This window comes from Pieris napi, chromosome 16 (assembly GCF_905475465.1).
Source record: "Pieris napi chromosome 16, ilPieNapi1.2, whole genome shotgun sequence".
In the NCBI taxonomy this organism is placed as follows: domain Eukaryota; kingdom Metazoa; phylum Arthropoda; class Insecta; order Lepidoptera; family Pieridae; genus Pieris; species Pieris napi.
In genome coordinates, this window is record NC_062249.1 from 7191173 (window position 1) to 7215618 (window position 24446).

Genomic DNA, 24446 nt, shown 5'->3' on the forward strand with positions numbered 1-24446 from the left:
ATAATTAGGTTAGAATAGGGTTAACTTATTTAAGATCTGAGTTAAGATTATTTAATTACATTGTAGCGTATCGTAGATACGCCATAAAAATGTAAATACTATATTGTGTAGTATTTTCTATAAGATTTTGATGTTTGTGGCAACAAAATATAGGACACTTAGAAAAGAAGAAAACAGACGTCACTCAGAAAAGACTTTTAAGATGAGTGAATATATATGTTTTTTTTCCTTCAGCGTTTCTATGAGAATATAAATTATTTACTCTTGTTTGTGAAGAATAAACCAATTAACAAAGATAAAATTGGGTTGCGTTTTATAACAATATAGAACTTCCTATAACATAAAATGTACATATTATTAATAATAATAAAGTGTTTGACATTACTTTTATAAAAAATGTGGTTATTGAAAGTCATCGTCCTGTCATTACCTAATGAGATATTTATCGGGGTAGCCCAAAAAGGGGAAAAAGCATACATTTTTTAAGTTTTTCTTCATACCAAACTTTAAACATCTAGCGACTTTTTAAACTTCTGTCTAGTGTCTAGCGACATTTGTTTTAATCGAGTTGGCAACACTGTTTAAATTACCCCTCTTAAATAACTTTAAATTTTCTTCTAAGTTCTAACCCTAAGAAGTTAAGAAAAAACTTGTGACTATTAAAATCTTTTTTATTAAAAATGGAATACGATAAAAAGATTATTGAATTAGCTCTAAGTCTTTATAAAATAGATGCTGTAAAGTTTGGCGAGTTTATGACAAAAAGTGGCATTAATACTCCAATTTACTTTGATCTTCGAGTAATTGTAAGCTATCCTGAAGTTATGGTAAGAACATATTTTTTTTTAATTTTGGGTCGAAGCAGAAATATTCACCGAAATATTTTGAGAAGGTTATCTGAATCTTGAATGGGACATTCTGATAGCATTATTCCCGGTACTTTCTATAAACCGTCAAAGGTGTGACTTTTAAATTGAAATATAATTTTTAAGGTTATTTACTAAACAAATTTTGTATCTTATGATAAAGCCAATTTTAAAAGTTATTGTCACACACAGTATATCAGTTAGTACGTAAGAACGCCTAAGAGTTCACTATTTCTTTAGCAAATATATTGGGTAACATGGTAGTTCGAGTTTGAACTAAAAAAAAAAAATTTTGACTGCTACACTAATTTTATATAAGTTTGATAACGACAAATTTTACTGGAAATCACTATCATAGTAAAGAGGAAAAAGAGCAATGAACATGAACAAAATTAAGGAACAAGACTTAGCTTGAGCTATAGCCTATAGCTCTTATAAGTTAAAATACAGTATACTGTAAGTCTACTCACTGTAAGTCTAGTTTCTGAATCTTACCCTGACAAGTTCTATAAGTCTATGTTAAGAATAAAACCTGCACCTGTGGCCTCCTTATCTATTTGCTACCAACAACTTTTCATATTATTTTCAGGAATTAATCACCTCACTACTATATGAATTTTCAATAGTGGATAGTCATTTTGACCATGTTTGCGGTGTGCCTTATACTGCCTTACCAATTGCTACTTTGCTCAGTGTTAAAGTTAAAAAATCAATGTTGATGCGTCGCAAGGAAACAAAGTCATATGGTACAAAAAAACTAATAGAAGGACACTACAAAGTAGGTGAAAAATGTCTAATAATTGAGGATGTAGTTACATCAGGTTCTAGTGTTATGGAGACTGTTACTGACTTGAGGAAAGAAGGCCTTAAAGCAGAAGAAGCAATTATTATTTTAGATAGAGAGCAAGGTGGAAGGCAAAACTTAGAAGCAAATGATGTTAAAATGAAATCCTTGCTAACAATGTCAAAGTTGATAGAAATACTTGTTGAAAATAACAAAATAAATAAGGCAACAGCCAATGATGTAAAAAATTACTTACAAAATGTTAAAGCTCCTAATACAGGTTTGTATTTATATGTAAAAAATTCTTAAGTTGATTTTTGCAATTTTTTATAATGAGGATTTAATATTATTTTGGATTTGATAATATTTTGGTTTTGATGATTTGAAATATATTTCTTGAAAAAGTACCAAGAGTTTTTTACGCTGGCTTTTTCTCTCGGCCTACACCCTCTGTCTTCTTAGCCAATTAGTAGGGATGATACCCTACCTACTACCAATACAAATTTAATGATGTGGAATAAGTGATCTTACTGAACATATTTTATTTTTTAATGGCCAAGTGCATTTAATTTCAAGCTGATTAATATTGTTTCAGCTCCAAAAATGAATAGAATGTCTCTAACTTATGAAAAGCGAGCAGAAATGTCAAAAAATGCTATTGCAAAGCAGCTGTTTAATATAATGGCTGTTAAGAAGACCAACTTATGTATATCTGTTGACCTTACATCATCAACACAAATTTTAGAACTTCTTGAGAAAGTTGGGAAACATGTTTGTTTAGTAAAAACACATGTTGACATAATAGAAGACTTTAGTAGTGATTTTATTACATCTTTAAAGGAATTGGCCAACAAGTATAACTTTTTGATTTTGGAGGATAGAAAGTTTGCAGATATAGGAAACACCGTTGCATTGCAGTACACTGGAGGCCTGTATAATATAACTAATTGGGCCGACTGTGTAACCTGCCATTCATTGCCTGGAGAAGGGATATTAAAGGCTCTTAATAGTAAATCAAATTGCGATAAAGGCGTATTTTTGCTTGCCGAAATGAGTTGTGAGGTAAATATAATGCAAGAAAAAGTTAATGTATGCCTGTTGTCTATGCATATGTCAATATCTATGTTTTGTGTACATACCCATGGGTGTGAAGTTTATTGTAATCAGTATATTTGTTTGTACACAACGAATACCACTTTCTGGTATTGTTTAAGTACAAAATTAAATATTGGTATTGGATTCCAATATGATTAGTTATATTCTTTTATTTGATGTGATATTTAATTTTATGTTTATTTCTTGCCTTTGTTTCCTGTTGCCTAGCAAACTATACTTTGAAAGTAGACTTAAAACTCTACTTAAATTTCAAAGTTTTTAAAACTTTAAGAAGACCCTTGATGTAAGAAATATATAGTATTGACTGATGAACTAATATAAATCTCAATTACAATTGTAAATATATTATGTTTTTGTCTCCAGGGCAATCTTATTACGCCACAGTATACCAATGAAACGGTAAAGATGGCAGAAAAGTATTCAGGTCTGATCACAGGATTTGTCTGTCAGCATAAAGACACTTTCAAAGATCCTGGGTTCATCCAGTTAACACCTGGAGTCCAGCTTCAAAGTTCTAAAGATGACCTGGGACAAGTGTACAACACTCCTGAAAAGGTAGTATTGGAAAATGGTGGTGATGTCATAGTTGTTGGTAGGGGTATAGTTTCAGCCAAAAATCCAGAATCAGAAGCGGTATTATACAAGGATACTCTATGGAAATCTTACATTAAGAGAATATCTGGTAAAGTGGAATAAGCTTCCCCCTCTATGTTAAAACATTAAGTTGCAGTCACACTCGTCCTATCATTTCCCTATTGACTTGCAAACTGAAGTACCTGGGCATCTACATGAATTTATGGTGTTTAATTGAAATATGTTTGTTTACATGTAGAACAAATATTGAAGATTTTGGATGAATTTTGTTTTGGCTCAATTATAAAAATGTTTATTGTTATTATAATTAAGTTTAATAATGTGTTGTTATACGGTCACGTGACAAAAGGCGCTGGAAAGCCAGTAGCGGACACATTTCCCTTCTTTGATACAACACACTGATAAGTATTGTCAACATGGCAAGTGAGACAGTCCTTTCACATAAGTGTCTTACCTTTTCATATTGTATTTAGAAAGATGTTAAAGATATATTATAGGGTTAATTTTGTAACTCAACAAGTATTAATATTGTTACATGTTAAAGAAGTAATATTTATATATACCTATATGTACATATATATATTTTAATGTTGAAACTATCCATGTCAATATGTATTTAAAGTATAAAATTTGAATACAACAAATTAGACTTTAAACACAGTTCCTATTATGACAGTTATTTAATAAGTAACTATTCATAAGTAATCATTCCAAGTAATTAAAAGCTTTTACTACTTAAATAAACCTTATATTATTGTTTTGTAAAACTATTTTTGGTAAAAATATATTTTCAAACTAAATATTTGTGTGTTTAATTTCGATCTTTCAATTAGACAATAATATTATTGTTAGAAGAAGAATACATTAATAAATTACGTACTATAATTATGCAGCAACTGTTTATTTAAATATTGTTGCGGACAAGCTCATATGTGCAATCAATGTAGAATGATAGAACAAGATTCTATAAAATATGTTCTTAAATATAATCGCTTAAGTATCAATATTTTCGTCAAATTGTTTGTTAACGTAACTTAGTAGTATAGCCGTAAGCGCATAGCAAATGCGAAGGGAATTATAGAATGCAGTGTATTCAAGAATGCATTCTAATTCCCTGTCGTAACTGGCTTAAATTAAAACGTTAAAAGTGCACAATAACCAATTATTTATTATAGTCCTTTTCATGAAAGAAGTCCCCCAGACGCGGCGCTGCAATCGCATGACATAATGTTGCCATTTATGAATAAAAAAATTTACCTATTTTATTTACATTTAGCAGATGTAATTTATCAAATAATATTATTTTCTGCATACTTCGAAACAATATTTCTGTTATGTAAAAAGTATATTTTTATTTACTTATATTAGCGGTGTTCTACCTACTTACAGGGAAAAGATGAGAAAATAGGGTAAATAAAAGCAATACAATTTTTTATTCAGAGTTTTATTGCATAATTGTTGGGTTACAATTTTTTTCGAAGTACACACTGCTGTTGTTACAATACCTTCGTTTGTAATTCTTGTTACAGTTTTCTCTGACACACCTGCAATTAAATTATGAACAATTAAAAATAATAATAACTTTAAGTTTATAATGCTTATGTACTATGTAATATATGTTTTAATTTCAGTTACCTAGTTTCATCACGTTATGTATTTGTTAAATTTTGTCGCAAAAACGAATTTATATCATAAAAGTCCCATCAATACAGCAAAAAATTATTAAATGGCAACTCTAAAAAGTACCAGTTATGGCGGAAACTCTCTTCCGAACATTGTTTAGTGGTATTAAAACACCTTGATTCTTATGTTCCGCTTCACAGAACTCTTTCACCTTTAATATCATTTCTCGAGCCGAACCTTTTACAACTTTTGGCATTGTAATAAATCTATAAAATGCACTAAGCTAGTTAAAAATTCACAAAAATCTACCACAACAAACGAATTTGATAACATCGACGAATGACAACATTGCCGACCTGTCAAATTTAGTTCCAAAAATCGCCGCGGGACTTCTTTCATGAAAAGCACTATACTTTTTAGCGCACTTTTGTAACGAAGAGCTGACAATACTGCTGAATTGCATAGATCAAATTACGAACTACATTCTGTGGGTCTACTACATCATGTGCCTTTTCGACAATCGACATTGACAAATTGACTTTATATCAACAGTTATAAAAATTTTGTTTATCCTCAAGTCAAAACAAAACAAAGAACAATAAATTAGAAGAAATAAATCGAAATGGATTGTATTGTTAGGGATCTTAGGTTAAATAGTAAAAATGTATATACTACATCGTCTCCTACTTTATTTGCTGTTGTTGTTCATAATACATGGTTGAAGAAATGGCTTAAAAATATAGAAGTAGATAACTCTGTAAATAATATAGATTTTACGCTCCAGCCAGGTGAAAGTGTTCCGTATCCGTGGAAAAAAGTTTTTATTAGGGTAAGATTCATAATTATGCTATACGATGCGCCTTTTAAAGTATATTTCATAAAGTTCGTTGTAAAATGTTTCAGGTGCTAAATAAAAAATTATCTAAAGTTTTGCCTTTACCCCGATACAAATTATCTGAAGTAAACGATTCACCTCTTACATTTTCACAATTATTACAATATGTATCGCAAAATAATCAAAGAAATTTATGGAAAGAATCATACAAAAAATATTCTCAAAATATAAGAAGTAACAAGGAAACAGCTATAGTTAATTTATTGGAACATGACCAATTACTCACTGAAGTTATTATGAGGCTATATGGAACCAATATTATCAAACTGAGGCCAGATGGAACTGGAAAATTTGAAGTTAAAGAGTTGAGCAGACCTGTGACAAAAACATATGATACTCAAAACAATTTACTGGCTGCTATGTTTACTTTAGAGTCTGAAAATAACATATTTATTGTATACAGAAGTCATTATGAGAATAGTCTTTTAGACTGTCTTAATTTCAGTCCAAATATAATAGATAAGACATATGCTAGAGGTCTTTTTGTAATATATCAATTATTATATGTTTTAAAAGCGATGGGCGATAGAGGTCTGTGCTTGGGTTCTTTGGACCTCAGAGATATTTTTTTGACTGAAGATTTGTGGTTGCAAGTGATGCCCTCCATAACTAACAATGTCTATTGTTTAGACCCATCATTAATTTGTGAGCAAAGTCAAGGTAAACAGAGTAATGTGCAAAGCCAAGTAGTAAAAAGCAAGAATAGTCTATCAGATGAAGAAGGGTGTTGGAGAAACAATGCAGTGAAATTAGAGAAGCTGTGTATGCTGTGGGTGAGGGGACAATTATCTAATTTGGACTATCTACTTCATTTAAATTCTCTAGCTGGGAGATCAGCTAATGATCCTCAAGCTCATTTTATGGTTCCGTGGGTCACAGATTTTTCCTCGAGATGTGGTAAGTGACAAAAAAAAGTGTAACCATCGCTTCCAATAGTTATAGTTCCATATTATAAAAACAACATATGCCAAATAGGGATGTTGAATACTATAAAGAGTAATAAATGTTATTTATATATTCCTAGCAACTTCTTGTTTATAATTTATAGTTGGTTTAACGGGATATTTACATATTGTGTTTAATACTCTACCTAGGTCACAACTGGAGAGATTTAACTAAATCAAAATACAGATTAAACAAAGGTGATCGTCAGCTGGACATGACATATGATGTGACAGGTTGCAGTGGACAAATACCTCATCATGTTACTGATGCCCTCTCTGATATCACTTGTTATGTTTATCTTGCTAGAAGGTATAATTATTACTTTTGCTATTATTTCTTATTACTTATAATATGCAACTTTTAAATCCAATTTTGTAAATAAGAAATCTGTCTAGAATATTAATTTGTTTTCTTTTTTCTATATATAAATAGTTCTATAAGTAAAAGTTTAAATATTTTAGGACACCAAAAGAAACATTATGTAAATATGTAAGGAACAAATGGGTGCCTGCAGAGTACCCGGCTTCCATACAAAGAATGCAGGAATGGACTCCAGATGAATGTATACCAGAATTTTATACTGATCCCTCAGTATTTAAGAGCATACATGAAGATCTGCCTGTAAGAAACTCACACAATAATATGTACTTGTAAAATATTAAATCTATCTATCTATATTCTCGTCAAGAACAGGTTTCTTGCATCGGCTGTGGAGCGTCATTGTTTCAATTGGTTTATGTTGTTCGTGCAATTTTTATGGTTTATTGGTGGGGGTGTTATATTGTATAGTATGTCACTGGCCTGAGTGTGTAATAGGTTAATTATTTAAATATGTTCGACGACCTGGTGGACGGAAAAACTGTGTCCAGTTTGTGTTTCCACCACGCCTACTTCTTTCTATTTAGGATCTTGTATAGAATAGATAAAATAAAAAAAATAAAAAAAATATATATATATAGAAATGAATTGCTGTTTGTTAGTCTCGCTAAAACTCGAGAACGGCTGGACCGATTTGGCTAATTATGATCTTAAAATATTTGTGGAAGATCAGGGAAGGTTTAAACGATGGGATACGTAAATAATAATTAAAGAAAAATACTAAAAACGACAATTGATTTTCCCAATACAAACTGTTCTTAGATGGGGAATTGGACGTCTTTTTAGAAATTAAAAATTGTCACTTGGTTGTCATTTACATGTCAAAAATATGTGTTTCATAGTATTAGTATGTAGTCTGCTGTATGAGGGCCGACCTCTTTGGTATGTTTTAAAAGTTTTGACACAAATATATTATGTTGGTGAAACAAAGTTCACGGGGTCATCTAGTTGATTAATAGAACTTTTAAATTTTATATCCCATACTAGTTTGGAAGACAATATAAGTGTTACATGAGCACCCTTAAAGCTTTTATGTTTGAAATAATGAGCATAAAAAATTTATTTATATCATATCTGTTTGACATACTTTTCTTAGACTATAATGCTTACATGTTTTATTGGGAATGTAAATACATAGTTTATTTAAAAATGCGATGGTGTCAATCATATTAACAAAATATATGTATATTTGACGGCTCGTTGGTCTAGTGGGTAGTACCCCTGATTGCGAATCCATGGATCCCGGATTTGATCCCCGGCTGAGACAAACATAGATGTGATGAGCATTTGGTGTTGTGCTTAGGTCTTGGGTGTTTAAACATGTATTTATATCTATCTATAATATGTATGTATATCCATTGCCTAGTACCCATAACACAAGCTTCACCTTAGCATGGGTCTAGGTCAATTTGTGTGAATTGTCCAATCAATCATAAATATGCATGCAACTTTTTTATACAGGATCTTGGAATACCTACATGGGCGACATGTGTTGAGGACTTTATAACAAAGCACAGAGAAGCACTAGAAAGTTCTCACGTCTCGGAAAATCTTCATCATTGGATAGATATAACTTTTGGTTACAAGTAGGTGTTTTTAAATCAAAATCTCTAGTCGTATCACATGTATATAGACATTAAAGTAGTCTGCTAAAACTTTACCTTTGTTAAGATTTTTAAAAAGACAAGAGGGGCCTCATAGCCTAGCGGTCTTTTAAGTGGCAGCTAAGTGAGGGGGGTTCGATTCCCGGTTCGAGGGCAAGTTTTAATTTAAATTTGTTCTCGACCTTTGGGAGGGTTGTGCGGTACCGGGCGAGTGCCTAAAACCGCACATGTTGGACACGGTCGAATTTCTAAAGACTAGCACGAATTATAAAAAATCCTATTCTTGACGCTGGCTAATGCACAAATCGTGCCAGAGCCATTAAAAAAAAAAAGACAAGATTTGAGGATACATATTTTACTTGTTCATAAACTCGTAAGACATCTTGTGCGTGCGTTACTCAGCCGCCTAGGCATTCCAGTACCAGTCTTATATGGTGACCAGTTTTCAATCATAACAACAACTTAGTACTTAATGGATATGCAAAATTAAATATATACGTATACACGCATACACGAAAAAAGTGTGAAGGTGATGGTGAATATATGTAAATAATAATGAAATATATTTAAACCATTAGGGAATCACGCAATTTTTGGAGATTATTGACACCCCCCCCCCCATTTAACGCGCCGTGTTTTTCTGTACCCAAGTAGAGTACTTTACTCAAGTATAGGAAACGTTTTGTGACCGCCTAGTGACTCTTTATAGCTAAAACTTACCATTAATGTGTAAGGAAAGTCGAAAATAATTATAACGGCTTAATTTATAAAGTTAGCTTGTAATTAATTCAACGTTTTAAGTTGACTACTCAGCCTTAAGGAAAGATAGATTTGTATCCCTCAAAGCGACCGAAATGTACCTTATTTTAAGTAAGGATGTTAAAGAAAATTCTTCTATACAATATTTATTAAATACTTTAAGGTTATCTGGACCAGCAGCAATAAAAGCGAAAAACGTGTGTCTATCCCTTGTTGATCAACATATGAAGACGCGACGTGGTACTGCAGTTCAGTTGTTGGCAGCGCCACACCCACCTCGCAAGCTTAGGCCACTACCACCAGCTCCGCCCAGATTGCGGTGGACAACCCCTAGAGATACCAGTAGGTTTTATAAAAAAAGCTTTTTCAACACAAAATAGTAAAATTATTTTTTACCTTTGTATACATTTCGATTGAATAACAGTATTTCTAAAGCAAATTATTATTTGTTTTTTTAGGAAAATCCGTCCGTGATAGTTCAGATGACATAACTGACGAAGAAGACGAATCCAGTAGCCTTCCGCAACACATATCTCGGTTGACGGTTCCTACCCAACGGATACGGCGCCAGAAAAGTTCGAGAGCTCGTTCTCTTACAAAAGGACAAGAGGAAGATGTCCCATACAATGAACACAGGGCATCGTCACACTCCCGACACTATAGAGTACAACGCTCTGAATATGGCCAAGCAGTTATCTACCTCCCAAAAGAATTTAACCCCGCATCTTCCATACAGACTTTGGAGACGTTGGATAACTTCAGAACGAAATGCTTCTTTAGCAAGTCTGACGATAAAGAGAGTTCCCGTTCCAATGTTCCCGCTCTCAATTTATGTCCAGTAGAAGACAAAACCGTACAAAAAGACACGGATGACACGGCATTCACTAACCACATGTTCTTAGCGTCTTATGACCAGGGATTTCTGAAAAAAATGAGTCAGGACTCGCAATTAGAAAGTGTGCTGAAGGAAAGGAAGAGCAGAATGTTTAATACAAGGTATACAACTGATGCGAATGTTTATAAACAGTTCGTAACAGAGAGTCGAAGGCAAGATATGCTTGTAATTGGGTGCCTTATTGTTGAAATCTTTCTTCATAACTACATACGACCATTGAGGCAGAACAGTGGTGATTTTACAGAAAGATATAAGAGTTGTCGGGCGGTTTTGAAGTACAATTTTCGTTCATTACCGAAGTGTGTTAGTTATATTGCGTCCTTGTTATTGAATGTTCAGCCTCCTAGTCTCTCTTTCAAACAAGAATTGCACCTACAAGAAGAGCCTCATAAAAAAATTGCGGTGACAGATAAAGGGTTGCCGACGCCGACGGCCACTCAGTTACTGCAACCCCTGTTAATGCAACATTTGATACCGTTTCCACAAAGCTTCATTATTCTACATAGCCTTTTGAGTACCCTACATGAATATGAGGTTACCAGTAATGAGTTGAATATAATATACACGTACGAATGTGATGGCGTTCAGTGTGAAACATACGGAAACGTTGATAAAACCAAGTTATATTTTGCTCAAAAAATTGCAGAGGGAAAAGTTCAAGCATGCATAACCCATTTGGGAGTGCTTCTCAATTTATACACTGGATTAAATGATTTTGATGCTTTAGATATATTTTTACAACATTATATACAGCTATTAGAAAATAAAGACACTTCAGTATTGGCAGCGTGGCATCTATTTGATACGATAGCTAAAGCTTTAGGTCCGGCGGAAACGAGAAACAAACTACTCAAATATATTTTAAATCTATATGAGGATGACGATTTTGTGTATGAGAAATCTGAGAAGGTTACGGAAAACGATGCTACATCGTCTGCTATATTGGCCAGCAAACAGAAATTTATAAAACTGTATCATAATATTTTTCTACTCCAATTAATGGTGAGGCTAGGTCTTCAGTGTTTTTTGGATAACATCACTCAGCACTTAGTAGAGGCTGTCGGAGGGTACAAAGACGTTTCTTACCAAACTGGGGCTTTGGGCCATTCCTGTCACAGTCGCTCTATGGCAAACAAGAAGCCGAGATATTCAGACGAAAGTGTTAAGAATGTTCTAACAACTACTTCAGATATTTTCTCTCCTGATACTTCCTGTGGTTCGGAACAGATTGTTACCCCGAGCATTGAAAAAACAATGTCTGACGTTAGTGAATATTTAAAAGAAAAGGATGGCGATAATAGAAGTGAGAATGAACTCTTTCATTTTGAAAATGACAAGGAAAGAAATCAAAGTAGCAGCAGCCGAAGCAAATCGCCGACTGGTTCGGTCGATTCCAATACAGCAGTCAGGGATACTTTACATACTCCTTCTCCGTCCACAGAGCAAGTATCGCCTGGAAATTCCCGTTTCTATACAAACTTAACATTTAAAAACGCCGATCACTTCAAAGAGGAGAGAGACCTTGTTCCAGAAATACGTAAAGCATTGTCACCTAACATAGATACGCCAAAACCAATGTTTACTAGTTATTTGCAGTTTGTGGATGATCAACGACATCCCGATTCTCTGGAAAGCGAACTTTTGGACATACCAGAAAGTACAGAAGCTGATCACGCGATTCCAGTAGTAAAATCTTTGGGTGATGATAGAAAAGAGTACAATGATTCCTACAAAATATCAGATATGAGTTCGGAAAGTTTAATATGGCTATCTCATAGATTAGGTCCGGTTTTGTCATGTAGATATATAACTAGAAATCTTTTGAAAATGCTTACCTTATGTTATATTGGAAAAGAAAATTTGGCTTCTTGTGAAATGGAAGACAAAGATGAATTTGATGAGATATCTTTAGTGAACAGCGCTGTTGTTGGAGACCGTAATGCTATTAAAGTTATTAAGTGCCTTACTTCAATTGTAGGTGAGTTTGATACGAAAATATAACTTACACCGGCATTGAAATTTCTTACAGTAAAAATAGGGTGCGTGTACTTATGTACGCGCGTAAGAAGTTATACTTCTTTGGCCTTCTTAATTTTTTTTTAAATATTAAAAATTAATAATAAATATTTAACGTTAGTAATTTAATAATATTTAATATCTAGTATATTATTCAATTATTAATTAATATTAATAATAATAATAATAATTATTTATTATTTTATTTTATTATTCATTCAATTTAGTAACTAGGTATGTTTCATAACCTTTTAACTAAGTAACAATAGGTCTTTGTGAAAAAGCATTGCTAAATTTCTTTGAAAAAATAATTAAAACTCCTTTATTTGTTTAAAAGGTAAATGTCATTATGGTTATTCAAAATTCTTGGCATAGCTGCTAACTTCACGCATATTCTATTTCTTTTTACTCGTAGATTATCTTATTCCCATCTCTCTCGCGCACGCTATAATCACACTGACAACTTTGTGTCTCAGGTGCGCGCGCATCGTAAAATTTCACTCTCATCAATTTTTCATAACGCGCCTAAAGAAGTATAACTTCAAAAATACTTCGTCAGAATATATCAATAACAAAATTATGTAGAACTTGTTAAGTATTTTTATAATTGATTCGTTTCGTTAAAGTTAATCGGTGAACATACATAAATTAAAAAAGAATGCAACGAATTCCATTCCCTCTTTTCTGTAGTGCTAAAATTTTTATTCTTCCAATTACAGCAATGTACGGGGAACAATTAATAATATTCCAATACTTGCCTCACATGGGCGAGTTAATAGCTTCGTGTCGGCGTCGTTTATCTGCACCGCTAGAGGGCGGGGTGGTGGCTTGTCTGCAACTTCTTAAGTATTTGCTGCCCTACATGGCCGACGGGAAGGTCATGGAACAGTTACAGGTTCGAAACATATTTTAGACACTGAAGGTTAATCACGTGCCGTTTTTGAAATATGTGTGATATTTTTACGCGTATAATGGGATTATGGCAAACTAAGCTATATTAATATTGTTTATAAACATTTTCGTTAAAAAAAATTGCCTTGGTACAAATATAAAACTACTACAAATTTAGTAGATAGTAGAGTGTTTAGGAATGCCTGATGCCTGAACAAGAAAATTGTAAAAAGAGCGGTTTCATATATTACTGTGCGAAAAGAAAAGCGAAGTTATACTAAGTTATATAATTTTGTATGTTGAACTAAAACAAAAAATATGGTTTAGAACTTCTGCGACCTCAAATTGCACGATGGTTTTCATTTGCACATACTCTACCTGTTCTTTAATAATAATAATAAATCATTTATTTGCAAGAAAGTGGTACATTTATATCGATCAATTATATAAATCCGCACAATCAGCCACACAAAAATAAGCATGCAAATGTCAAAGGCATTACTTTTCATTGAGTCATAATAAGAACATCTGTCATAATAATAAGTCAAGCTATTTATAAATTAATTGTTGTCAAACTTATAGGCCAAATATTCGCCCAAGCCATAAAAGCACCTTGAAAACATTACATGGCAGTGATCTATAACTTCTAGGAATGTGATTAAATATTCTTATAGCCATGGCGTAACAATTATTGGAATATAGCGCAGTGCAACATGCAGGCACCCACAGCCTTGATAATTAACTTGATACTCTTAATTTCAGGACACATTCCTCAAATCAATCCTTCAGCCAGCTCTTCGATTGGCGTGCACCAGCCGAAGTTCCTTCCCAAGTGGAGCTGCAGCGCGCTGTGCCCTCACACGGAAACTGCTCGATGCCTTGCACGCCCTAGCGCTTAGGATTGGACCCGAGATGACCAGGAAGCATTTGTGTGTTCCGGCTTTGCAGAGGTATACATAATCTTTTTACCAATATTTTATATATATATTTTGATTTTATCACCTTTAGCTTCCAAAAGTCTAACTTTTGATTTTATGAATTTCGAATGTTGTATATATCACATAGAGTTGGCAGTGATTTAGAAGAGATGCAGTACAGTTTTTTTTTCTGTGGTGCTGTCATGTGGAGTGACTTTGGAAGCATCCACTCATCTTGTGTCTAGAGCAGTACTTTTATTCTAGAGTTAGAAGACCGGCAGTAGCCGGTCTTCTAACTCTAGAATAAAAGTAGTACATTTAAAAACTGTTTTTTATAGTCATGGAAATCATTCTGTATTCATATGTTGACATTGGATGACATATAAACAACTGTCTAACTACGGAGATAACTTCGTACCGCAGAGTACTACAAATATTTTTACAAAAAGGTTTTGGTATAAAAAGTATTTTATAACCTGTTTTATTATGTTATAGATTCTTTCTCGCGTTTGACAAAGCTACGGGTAAAACTGATAATTGGCCAAAACAAGAGGACCCTAACACAGAAAAGGTGGGTCACATACAATATCTAAACTTCAATATTCATTAACACCATTTGTTATAGAGAAAATGTGTCATAATGTATTATAATTCATTTGTATAAGAATATTTTCAATAAACGATATGCTTTCAATAACTTGTAATTGAAGACTACAAGTCGTGAATAGTGTCGATATAATAAACGGTTTAAAGAATTCACTAAAAGTATCGTATTTTTATGTAATTTGTCAACATTGTATAGCCCATTTTTTATTTCAAGACAAGTACAAGTTATGACGTAAAGTTTTTATATGAAAATGAGGCCATTACTCGAATTTTTGTTAGTCGATAACAGAAAACGGTAATTAGAAAAGATAAGATTTGTATAAAGTTTATTCTTTTGTAACAAAAGTAATTGGATTATGGCAGAAGATAATTACTATAAAATTGTTTGCTAAATATGTTAATAATAATGGTCTTACCAAATACTTCTTATTTTGTCATAGAATAAAGCCTTTATTTATATATTATAAAACTAATTAGACAAAATGCTTTAAGGCCACAGACCAAGATTCCGAACCAAAATTAGAAGGATTCCTGGAGATTTGTCGAGATGGGAGTACAGCTGAATGGGCTGTCCGTGATGGAAGGGTTGTTAGAGCTGATCTTCCTGAATTGGCGTGTACGCCTCCTTCCTTACCTGATAGCCATGATGCTGCTACCCTTACTGTAAGTTGGTCCTTCGGTCCGGGCTCGGATCCTACTAACGAAGTAATATGCAATACTTGATATATGAAATAATCATAGTTTGTAGGAATGTAGGCAGGACCTAATTATCTTTAGGTCCCTTTAATTTTATTTTTTTCGGAATTTTTATATAGAACCTAAATAGAAAGGACAGGACAAAAAGGACAGGAAAAAAAAAAGACTGGCAACTAAAATTAAGGATAAGATTCATAGTCGAGAATTTTCCAACTATGTCTCCCGTACATCCCTTAAACGTATGCTTAATGCTAATAATTTGTATGATAAAATAAATTTACATGGAATTTATCAAAATAATCGATTTTATATAAAAGGCTAGAGAGCGTTCAAGTATTACGTCACGCAATTTTTGGAGATTATTAAACCCCCCCATGTAACGCGCCGTAACGTTTTTCTGTACCAATAGTAAAACGTTTCGTGACCACCAAAGTGACTCTTTATACCTAAAAGTTAGCATTATTTGGTGCAAAGTACTGGAAAGTCGCAAATAATATTGACAATAACGCGTAATTCAATCCCCGCCCTGCATCGTAACGTTTTACAAAATGACCCCCCCCCCCCCCCAAATTCGTTACGTTATACTTGAATGCTCCCCTACCTCCATCAAAATAAATTTTAAATTCAAATCCATAGTTCCATGAAATTCAGCTTATAATTGAGTATAGGTTTGAATATTTTTACGTGTATTGTTAACATTAAATCTTCCTTATAGGCCCAAGAAGAGCTCCTTGTTGTATTCGACAGTGAATTAGCATACCACGCATACACGAGGTTCACTAAACTAGTCGGTACAGACGCTATAGAAAGAGCGCTGAAAAACAGCGATACTATACGCAATCTTTGTCAGGAATATCGACTTAAACACTGCATTAGGTAAGTTTTGTTTATTTTTTAGCCTGTTTTGGTTGGTTCAGTCATAAAAATCTCATTTGAGTTGTTCAAAACATAAAAGTTGTAGTGTAAATTGAAGTGTAGTTAAAAATATAGACACGGATTGTTTTTACGTATTTATTTTAGTTATGTTTACTCGAGTACTAATAACAATAATCCAGAGGCGCTACAACTCTATATTGGTCTTGGATTCAGATTTTATTCGTTGCTTTGTTAATTTTTTTTAAGTAGGTGATCAGCCTGTTAGTCGTGATGGATTTGAGACATGCCAATTTCCTTTTGATGTTTTCCATCACCGTACGTGCCAATGTTATACCGCGTAGACAGTCCGGAATCTACGATCTTGCACTCTGAAGCCTCCTAGGACAACAATGTTTTTTTACCGAAGTCCAGCATATTTGAATAAAGCTTTTTAAGGATATAAACTCGAAGTTCTCGTCTTTTGTAACGCATTTATCGAATTATGTAATTATTGTAATAAATTCGCTGACTTCGAACGGCTGGACATTTATTTATTTAATTGTTAGGCTGTGTTACTCAAGGGTAATCATCCTAATAGTGAAATATTTTTTCTAAGTCAACTGTTTGAGGTTATTGGAACTTTAAATATGCAACGAATTAAGTAAGAGAGTCCTATTTTTCCCTATTTCAGCTCACCTCTCCACATTACACAAGACAAGCGCGTACAGTCCTCTTTCAGCGATGAACCTCTGAAAAAATACATAGATATTACTCCAAAACAAGATCTGGAACACATATCGAATTCCAACAGTTTTGGCTCCAATGTCACTTTAGTAGGGAACAGGATAGATGTCGCTAGTGATGTTTCTTACGTGCCTAGAGTTGGATTTGATATTGTTGCTTACAAAGGAGACGGATGTAGGAGTGATCGGTAAGTTCTTATAGGTTGGTTATCTCTTTTATGGAGCTCCTTTTTTTTAAATGGACAAGCGACACATTTGATGTTGTGTGAAGTGATAACGACGCTCAAAAACACTCACACTGTCAGAAGGTTCGTAAGTGGGTTGCCGGCCTTTTAAAAATTGGAACTCTTTTCTTCAAGGACTCTAAGTCGAGTTAGGTCGGAAATACTTCAATAGGCAGCTGGTTTCACATACTGGTGGTCTAAATACCACGTTATGCGTCATAATTTGTACTCTTCAAAATGAGGAACCTATAACATCATGGCTTATCTTCTTAAATTCAATCTATGTTTGACTTTCAAAATGATATTGTAGAGAAAGTAAAATTAAAGACAAACATTCGGCGCGTTTTGTTTGATTGTGATAGGTCAACACCATGTCAAGTCCAACACGTCTTGACACATGAGATGATGCGTAACGATGCCACGTCTATTTTTCCAATCACAATTTAATGCAATGTAACGTAGCGTCGTAGTTTTATATTCTTACCCGACACATTGACGGAACAGTCAAAAAGCGACGTCACGATGTCGTTAAGACTGTTCAAATGCAATTGACAAATGACAATCAAACGCAGCGTTTTCCATTCTCACTTTAATTTTACGATGTCTTTGACAGCCATCTGCGCGGCGACTGGCTAATATATTGGGAACACGAAATCGGTCGGGCTGACAAAGAGGCCAGGTTTAATTTGAAACAGATTAAACTGCAAAGTTTTTCCGGCCATACGCATTCTGTGAAGTCAATACACTGCTTGGACAATGAAAACAGCTTCATGAGCGGGTCTAAGGACAAGACTGTGCGGTTATGGTCTTTGAGGAATATGGTAGGATAAATTTTTCAAAAATCATTTTTTTAAGCTTTTCCTAGAGAGTTTAGCCTCCTAATGTGAATGGGACATGGTATTGTTTAGATGTAACCTTTCGTCACAGACTAATTTAATCTACTAAATAAACAGGATAAAATGACTTTTATCGTCATAATTTTGGCAGTGGACGTCCACAGACTGAAATGAACAAAACTTAGTATTTTAATTAAAAAGAAATAACTCTCTCCATATAATTCTGAGAGGAAATAATAAAAATGTCCGATGGCGACGTGCAATATTATAATTAAGATCTCATGTAGAGTATTTTGTTGAATAAAGTTTCTTATTGATCGCTTAGAATATTGTGTTCGTAAGATCCTTAAAATGTTGATTAATATACACATAGTTATTTAAAACGTATTTTAGCACGTTTAAAATTTATTAGTTAATTTGTGAATCTCATAGAAGAGCCAGTGGTCAAGAAGTGTCATTTAATGTTATGGCGACAATGAGTTTTGGGAGATTTTCATTCACATTGATTTCCTATATTTAGTACCTAAATAATTTTATACAATTTTCAAAAAAATATAATGACCTTGGAATTATATATAATTAATATTCCTTATAACTTAAAATTTCTCAAGTTTAAGAAATCTTTATAGCACATATTTTTAGGTTTTTGTAGTATAAAGCTCATACATATTTCAGGGTGACGGCAACGCAATCACTCAGTGTAACTGGACTTACACAGGTCACAAAAAGGGAGTGTTATCTCTTGCATTTCTGGAATCCCTTCGTCTGGCCGTGTCAACTGATTCGGTTGTTCATATATGGGATCCCTTTATGGAAAGTGTTGTTTGCCAGGTAATTTCTAATTACATACACACATACAAGCTGTAACCTTCGGTTTCACCTGCGTGAATACGGCCGTAGCTTGATTTTATAGTGTCTTCGTTAATTAAAATATATATATATATATATATAATATATGTACTAGCTGACCCGGCAAACGTTGTTTTGCCATGTATATTATTTCTAGGAAACATGTTTTAGTTCAATAAAAATAACTATCTACTATAATAAAAATAGGGGTTGGTCGTAGAGGGGTGACAATTAAGGGTTGTATGTATTTTTGTATGCTGTATCATACAAAAATATAAAACAAGTTTTGTCTTAAAATAAAAATAAAAATTTAGGTGTGTGAAAACCTTAACATTTAGGGGGATGAAAAATAGATGTTGACCGATTCTCAGACTTACTGAATATAAAATATTTCTTAAGAATCGGTCGAGCCGTTTCGGAGAAGTATGGGAACGAACATTGTGACACGAGAGTTAATATCTAATATATAATTAGATATTAACGTTGTTATGGAAGAGCAGGGTACTCTGACACAGGTATTTTTTACATAAAAAGGTTCCGAAATCATACATATCTACTTATACATAATGAATAAATACTATTAAAAAAAAATTGAACCAGGAATTTCTGAAATTAAGACGTTATTTCAGACACCCTCCTTATGAATCTTAATCTCTAATTGTACCTTGCATTGCAATTGTTATCTTAATAATTTTTATATTTGATATTTTGAATTTCTTATGTGTTCAAGATTTGAATATAGCGTGATGTGTTTATATATTTTAGCTGGATCATTTAAAATCTCCAGTGAGTATAGTCCGTACTCTTCCTGGCCCTTCGAGCGTAATAGTGGCTGCTACAACGGATGCCTCGATAAGGCTGATCGATGCCAGGTCTCCTAGCCATAATCATGAGCTGAAGGTGAGATTCTCAACCGCCAAAAAATAAATTAAACCTACTTCCAAATTATGATCATTTGACCTATGAAGAAAAGCGTTGTTAGAGGCCTTTTAGAGTTTAAGGCATGTTTCCTCATGGAGTTTTTCTTTAGCGTATGAGTTCGATTAGAGCGAGAGAGAAAGTGGTGCAAGGACGAGGATCGAACCCACAATCTCAGTCGAATGACAGTAAAATTCTGAAATCACGAAACCAACACTGCTCCATGATAAAACTTTACTGGTACTTAAGTTGGAACCTGATTCAAAACTTTTCTCAAAGTGACTTAGTTTCCGAATTTGTTGACAAACATATTATTACGATAACGATTTTTTATACAATTCAGACACTTTAGAGAACGGCTAATAATTATATTCTTGGGAGTACAAGATAAACCTACGTTAAAAGTTATAAATGCGAGTTCGTAATCAGCGAAAAAGTAAATTTTGCTCACGAATATGACAGGAATTAATTACCTTTTTAGCTGCCATCGAATACTAGTACGTTCATCCGCTGTATGTGCGTAAGTGGGGCAGGGGGGTGGGTGGCAGTGGGGCTTGCCGGGGGACAAGTGGCCATTTTGGAGCCCCGCACGGGTCTGCCCCGTGCACATTGGAGAGCACACGATGGAGAGGTTAGTAGATATTAGCACGCTTACCACTTTACTTAAACGTTGGTATTTATACGTATTTTTTCAGGTACTACGTCTAGCAGCTGTGGATGAGCACAGATTGTTAAGCTCTGGTCTAGATCAAGTTACAGCTCTATGGAAAGTGGAGGATGGAGAACTAATAACACATCTCAAGTATGTTTAGTTTGAATTTATATAAAACAAAGTAGTCATGCGGAGGTATACACGTTTCTGCTTATGTTTAATTCGTCATTAAAATATCGTTTTGCGGAGAAACGAACAGAATTTCATTCGTAATTCCACTAATTCTGGAAAAGTTTTAATAGACAAACCCAAAATCATTTTTATTATTTTTCAGTCGGATTATTGCTTCAATAGATTCTAAAATAATTAGTGACCGCTTCAGAAAATATTCATAAAAATTACTTTATTTACTTTTACTACAACTAAAATCAAATATTCGTTGCAGTTATAAAGTACATCTACTTAACAAAACTCCCACGAAATTTAGTGTTTAATCTGGACGGATGCCCAAAAATATTTATTTATCTATATCTTTATTTTATTTATTTATTCTTTGTTTTAGTAACAATTATACTTATCTTTTACTTTTTTTATTTACTATATACTTTTACACACAAATCTTCCAAGACTTCTTTACTTACACTGTTAATTTTTACTATCATTATTATTCTTCCTATTTTTGGGTCCGAGACGCAAACTTACTATTGTGGTTACTGGCAGAATGACCAGCGCTGTGGAACACGTCTGCTCCTCATCATAATGCTGAGCCAGGGCCAGTTACAACCACAACACACACACACACTTAAAATGTACCTTAAAAATGTTTATTTTGATATTTTTCTTTATTATTATTATTATGTGTGTGTGTGTTAGTAATAAATGTTATGTTTGTAACGTTCGGGAAGTGCTAATTTTCTTTAGAAATTTTAGATGTGGTTTCTTAACCCTTTAAACATAACCATTTCAGAGGGATCACAGAACCGGCCCACTGTCTCTCGGTGTATTACAACGAGCTTATATCTGGAACTACTAACAATCGTATTGGTGTCCATACGTCACTGGACCAGGACGCATCATTTTCCAGCACTAAATTACGATCTGATTCATTCAAAGGAGTTTTAACTTGTATGTCAGTGTTGCCATTGAATAGATTATTACTACTCGGTAGCGATAATGGAAATATTAGTTTGCTTTGTTGACCAATCGATCGTAGATTAGAAAAAAATTGAATGGCAACACTGTCTTTTAATTTGCGAACATTCCTATAAAAACGTACGATAAGTCATATATTAGATATAGTTAGAATGCTTTGTCCTGTGCAGCCTTACGTTTCTATATAATCGTGACAAAATTCTTTTACTATTTAAAACTTTAAATACCGTTAATACCGTGTACATCAAAGAATTTTAAACACATTTTAATAGTAAAAATATTTTTATTTAACAATTTTAAATTACTAAACAACGTGATTTTGTTTTTGATTAGATTAAGAGTTAAAACGAGCTAATCGTGTAAGGGTTCAATGAAGAGAGGTGGAGATAAATTTGTGAATCTGAAGAAATACAAAACAAATTCGGCAGCTAAACATAGGCTACATACGTAAAGTCTACTCAATTGTTATAGTAAAATGACGATAATAATTTAAGCTCCGAAATTACTAGACTTAAGAAGAGGCCGCTAATGAATTGGTTTAAAGAGATTTTTAGATTGTAGTTATGTAATAATTATCTAAGTACATTTATTTGATAGAATTCATCTTGCCTATTAAGGTGGTATAATCTGTGTTATATTTCATGATTAAGAATAAATGTATATTATAGACATTTGACAACTAAGAACCTTGTCAGCAAAACGATTATTTCTTTCTCGTAAGACTAACTTTACATTTTCTTTAATGCAGCTATATTTATTTTCGCAATTAATTAATGTTACACATTCCGAAATTTGCATTCCAACAGAGATTTAAGAGTGTATTAAACTTATTTTATGGCAACATTATCAGTGTTGCCACTTAAATGCGTGAAGAAATTTTGATTTAATTTGATACCCGATGCTCTGTAAAGTTTTTTGGAGTAAGAATTGTTAAGCAAAGGAATATATACTGCCTCAGGCACTACTTGAGGCATTATATTGTAATTCACAAGTATGTTATATGAAAAAGTGTGAGGTTTATAATATTTCAGTACAGTATTTTTATTCTAAGTACAAAATGTGGTTACCAAAGACATGGTTTTTTAATTCGAATTTTTTTGATTATTTTTATCTGTCTTTGACTGATTTAATATTGTAATTTAAAGTTTTTACTCGAAGCTCAATTAAAATTTATTTTAGAAATGTACAGCAAACTGTTTTGCAGGACAATATAATTTACATTGCTTATAAATATATTATTTATTAAATACATCGCGTGAAAAAAAGCAATGTAAAGAACACTTATAAGCCTACGAACAAAATAATCGATAAGAAGCTTGATTATCTGCATAGTAATTAAACAGATTATCATAAGTCTTAAATGTCCATAGTCAGTCCGCTAAATAAGGATAGTTAAAGCTTTTGACATAAACCCGTTGTTATTATACGCACTATGTATTGTATTATATTAAAGGTATTTTTTTGAATATAGATATTTTTAGCTTGTATTTGTGTGTTTTATTCAATATTTCACCCAACCCTGCAACACTAAGTATGTTTCTTTTATTTACTTAATATTACCCGTATCCATTTGAAATTACGGGTACATAATGGCATGGGAAACGTAATTTGTATTATTTGACTTGAGAATTCATATTATAAAGGCCCATTTAGATGGAGAGAGTTTCTCACATGTTCTGTTGCGAGAAATCGTACGCGACTATCACCAGCAACAATCGCCATAGCATTATCGTATCAAAATGTTTAAATACAGGCAAGAACTAAATTCTCACCTACGATTATGTCATACAAGATTCGCCAGTGATTTATCGCTAGGCGATAATAACCTGCGTCTGTTTACACATCGAACTTTTAGTAAGAAGATTCTTTCTTAAGAGAATCTCGACTAGTATAAACACGATCTCGTATGACATATTTTTATGTTCATACGAGTATCGTACAAATCGGTTTGAACCGATTTGAGTTCGAGATTTTTCATTCGAGTTTAGTGATTACTATGGTTTTTTTGGCAAACATCCTTAAAATTTGGCGCTGCCGATAATATTAAGTTCATTGAACTTGAGTTGAAGTAAGTGTGGAACACGGAAAATGAAAACTATAAAAACCGTGATGCGAGAAATGCACTCTTTATGCATTTACGAGAGAATTGTGTGTTGAGGGACTGGAGCTAGGGCTGAAAATATTTGCAATTTAGTATTTACTAATACTTAATTGCAATTCAAGGTACAATGCTCCAAAATTGTTTCTCCTAGCTATCCATTTTTAACCCAACTTCTAATAGTTTTTTTCCGTTTCCGTTTAATTATATCTTGTCTTAGAAGAGCAGATATAATTAAACCACCCTCACGCACTGCACTTATGGTAGCGACAGGCACAAAACCTCGAAATACGATTATTTTTCTTGAAATTCTCTTTACACGGACACAATAAATTTTCCATTGCGAGGCAATTGTCGCCAAAGTGGAAGAGTAAGAGGTGTGAATGTTTAAGAATCTTTGTTTTCGATAATCGTAACTTCGAGACGAGAAACACTCCATCTAAATGGGCCTTTAATGATGATTTTAAGTAGTCATTTAACCTTTTTAGAATAGTGTGACAGAAGAATTGATGACACAAGTAATTAGAAACATCA

General features: G+C 33.2%; 2 protein-coding genes across 4 annotated transcripts; both read left to right on the plus strand.

Annotated features, from left to right (window-relative positions):
- The first annotated feature begins 569 nt into the window (after window positions 1–569).
- Window positions 570–4162, plus strand: LOC125057343 (uridine 5'-monophosphate synthase). Of its 2 annotated transcripts, none has more exons than XM_047660991.1 (4): window positions 570–827; window positions 1456–1930; window positions 2246–2712; window positions 3130–4162. In XM_047660991.1, the coding sequence occupies exons 1-4, from the start codon at window positions 681–683 to the stop codon at window positions 3460–3462; spliced, it is 1422 nt and encodes a 473-aa protein (XP_047516947.1). In that variant the 5' UTR covers window positions 570–680; the 3' UTR covers window positions 3463–4162. The 2 variants fall into 2 exon arrangements, with proteins under 2 accessions (XP_047516947.1, XP_047516949.1); XM_047660993.1 differs by lacking the exon at window positions 570–827 and adding an exon at window positions 848–1337.
- Window positions 4163–5517: 1355 nt separating this feature from the next.
- On the plus strand, window positions 5518–22048 carry LOC125057322 (WD repeat-containing protein 81). Of its 2 annotated transcripts, XM_047660969.1 has the most exons (19): window positions 5518–5812; window positions 5887–6775; window positions 6973–7132; window positions 7285–7444; window positions 8663–8787; window positions 9728–9906; window positions 10023–12437; window positions 13195–13370; window positions 14129–14316; window positions 14779–14854; window positions 15382–15552; window positions 16301–16461; window positions 17132–17371; window positions 18021–18228; window positions 18919–19074; window positions 19858–19992; window positions 20492–20641; window positions 20706–20812; window positions 21630–22048. In XM_047660969.1, exons 1-19 carry the CDS (start codon window positions 5606–5608, stop codon window positions 21859–21861), a joined length of 6135 nt encoding a protein of 2044 aa, XP_047516925.1. In that variant the 5' UTR covers window positions 5518–5605; the 3' UTR covers window positions 21862–22048. The 2 variants fall into 2 exon arrangements, with proteins under 2 accessions (XP_047516925.1, XP_047516926.1); XM_047660970.1 differs by lacking the exon at window positions 10023–12437.
- Window positions 22049–24446: the final 2398 nt, after the last annotated feature.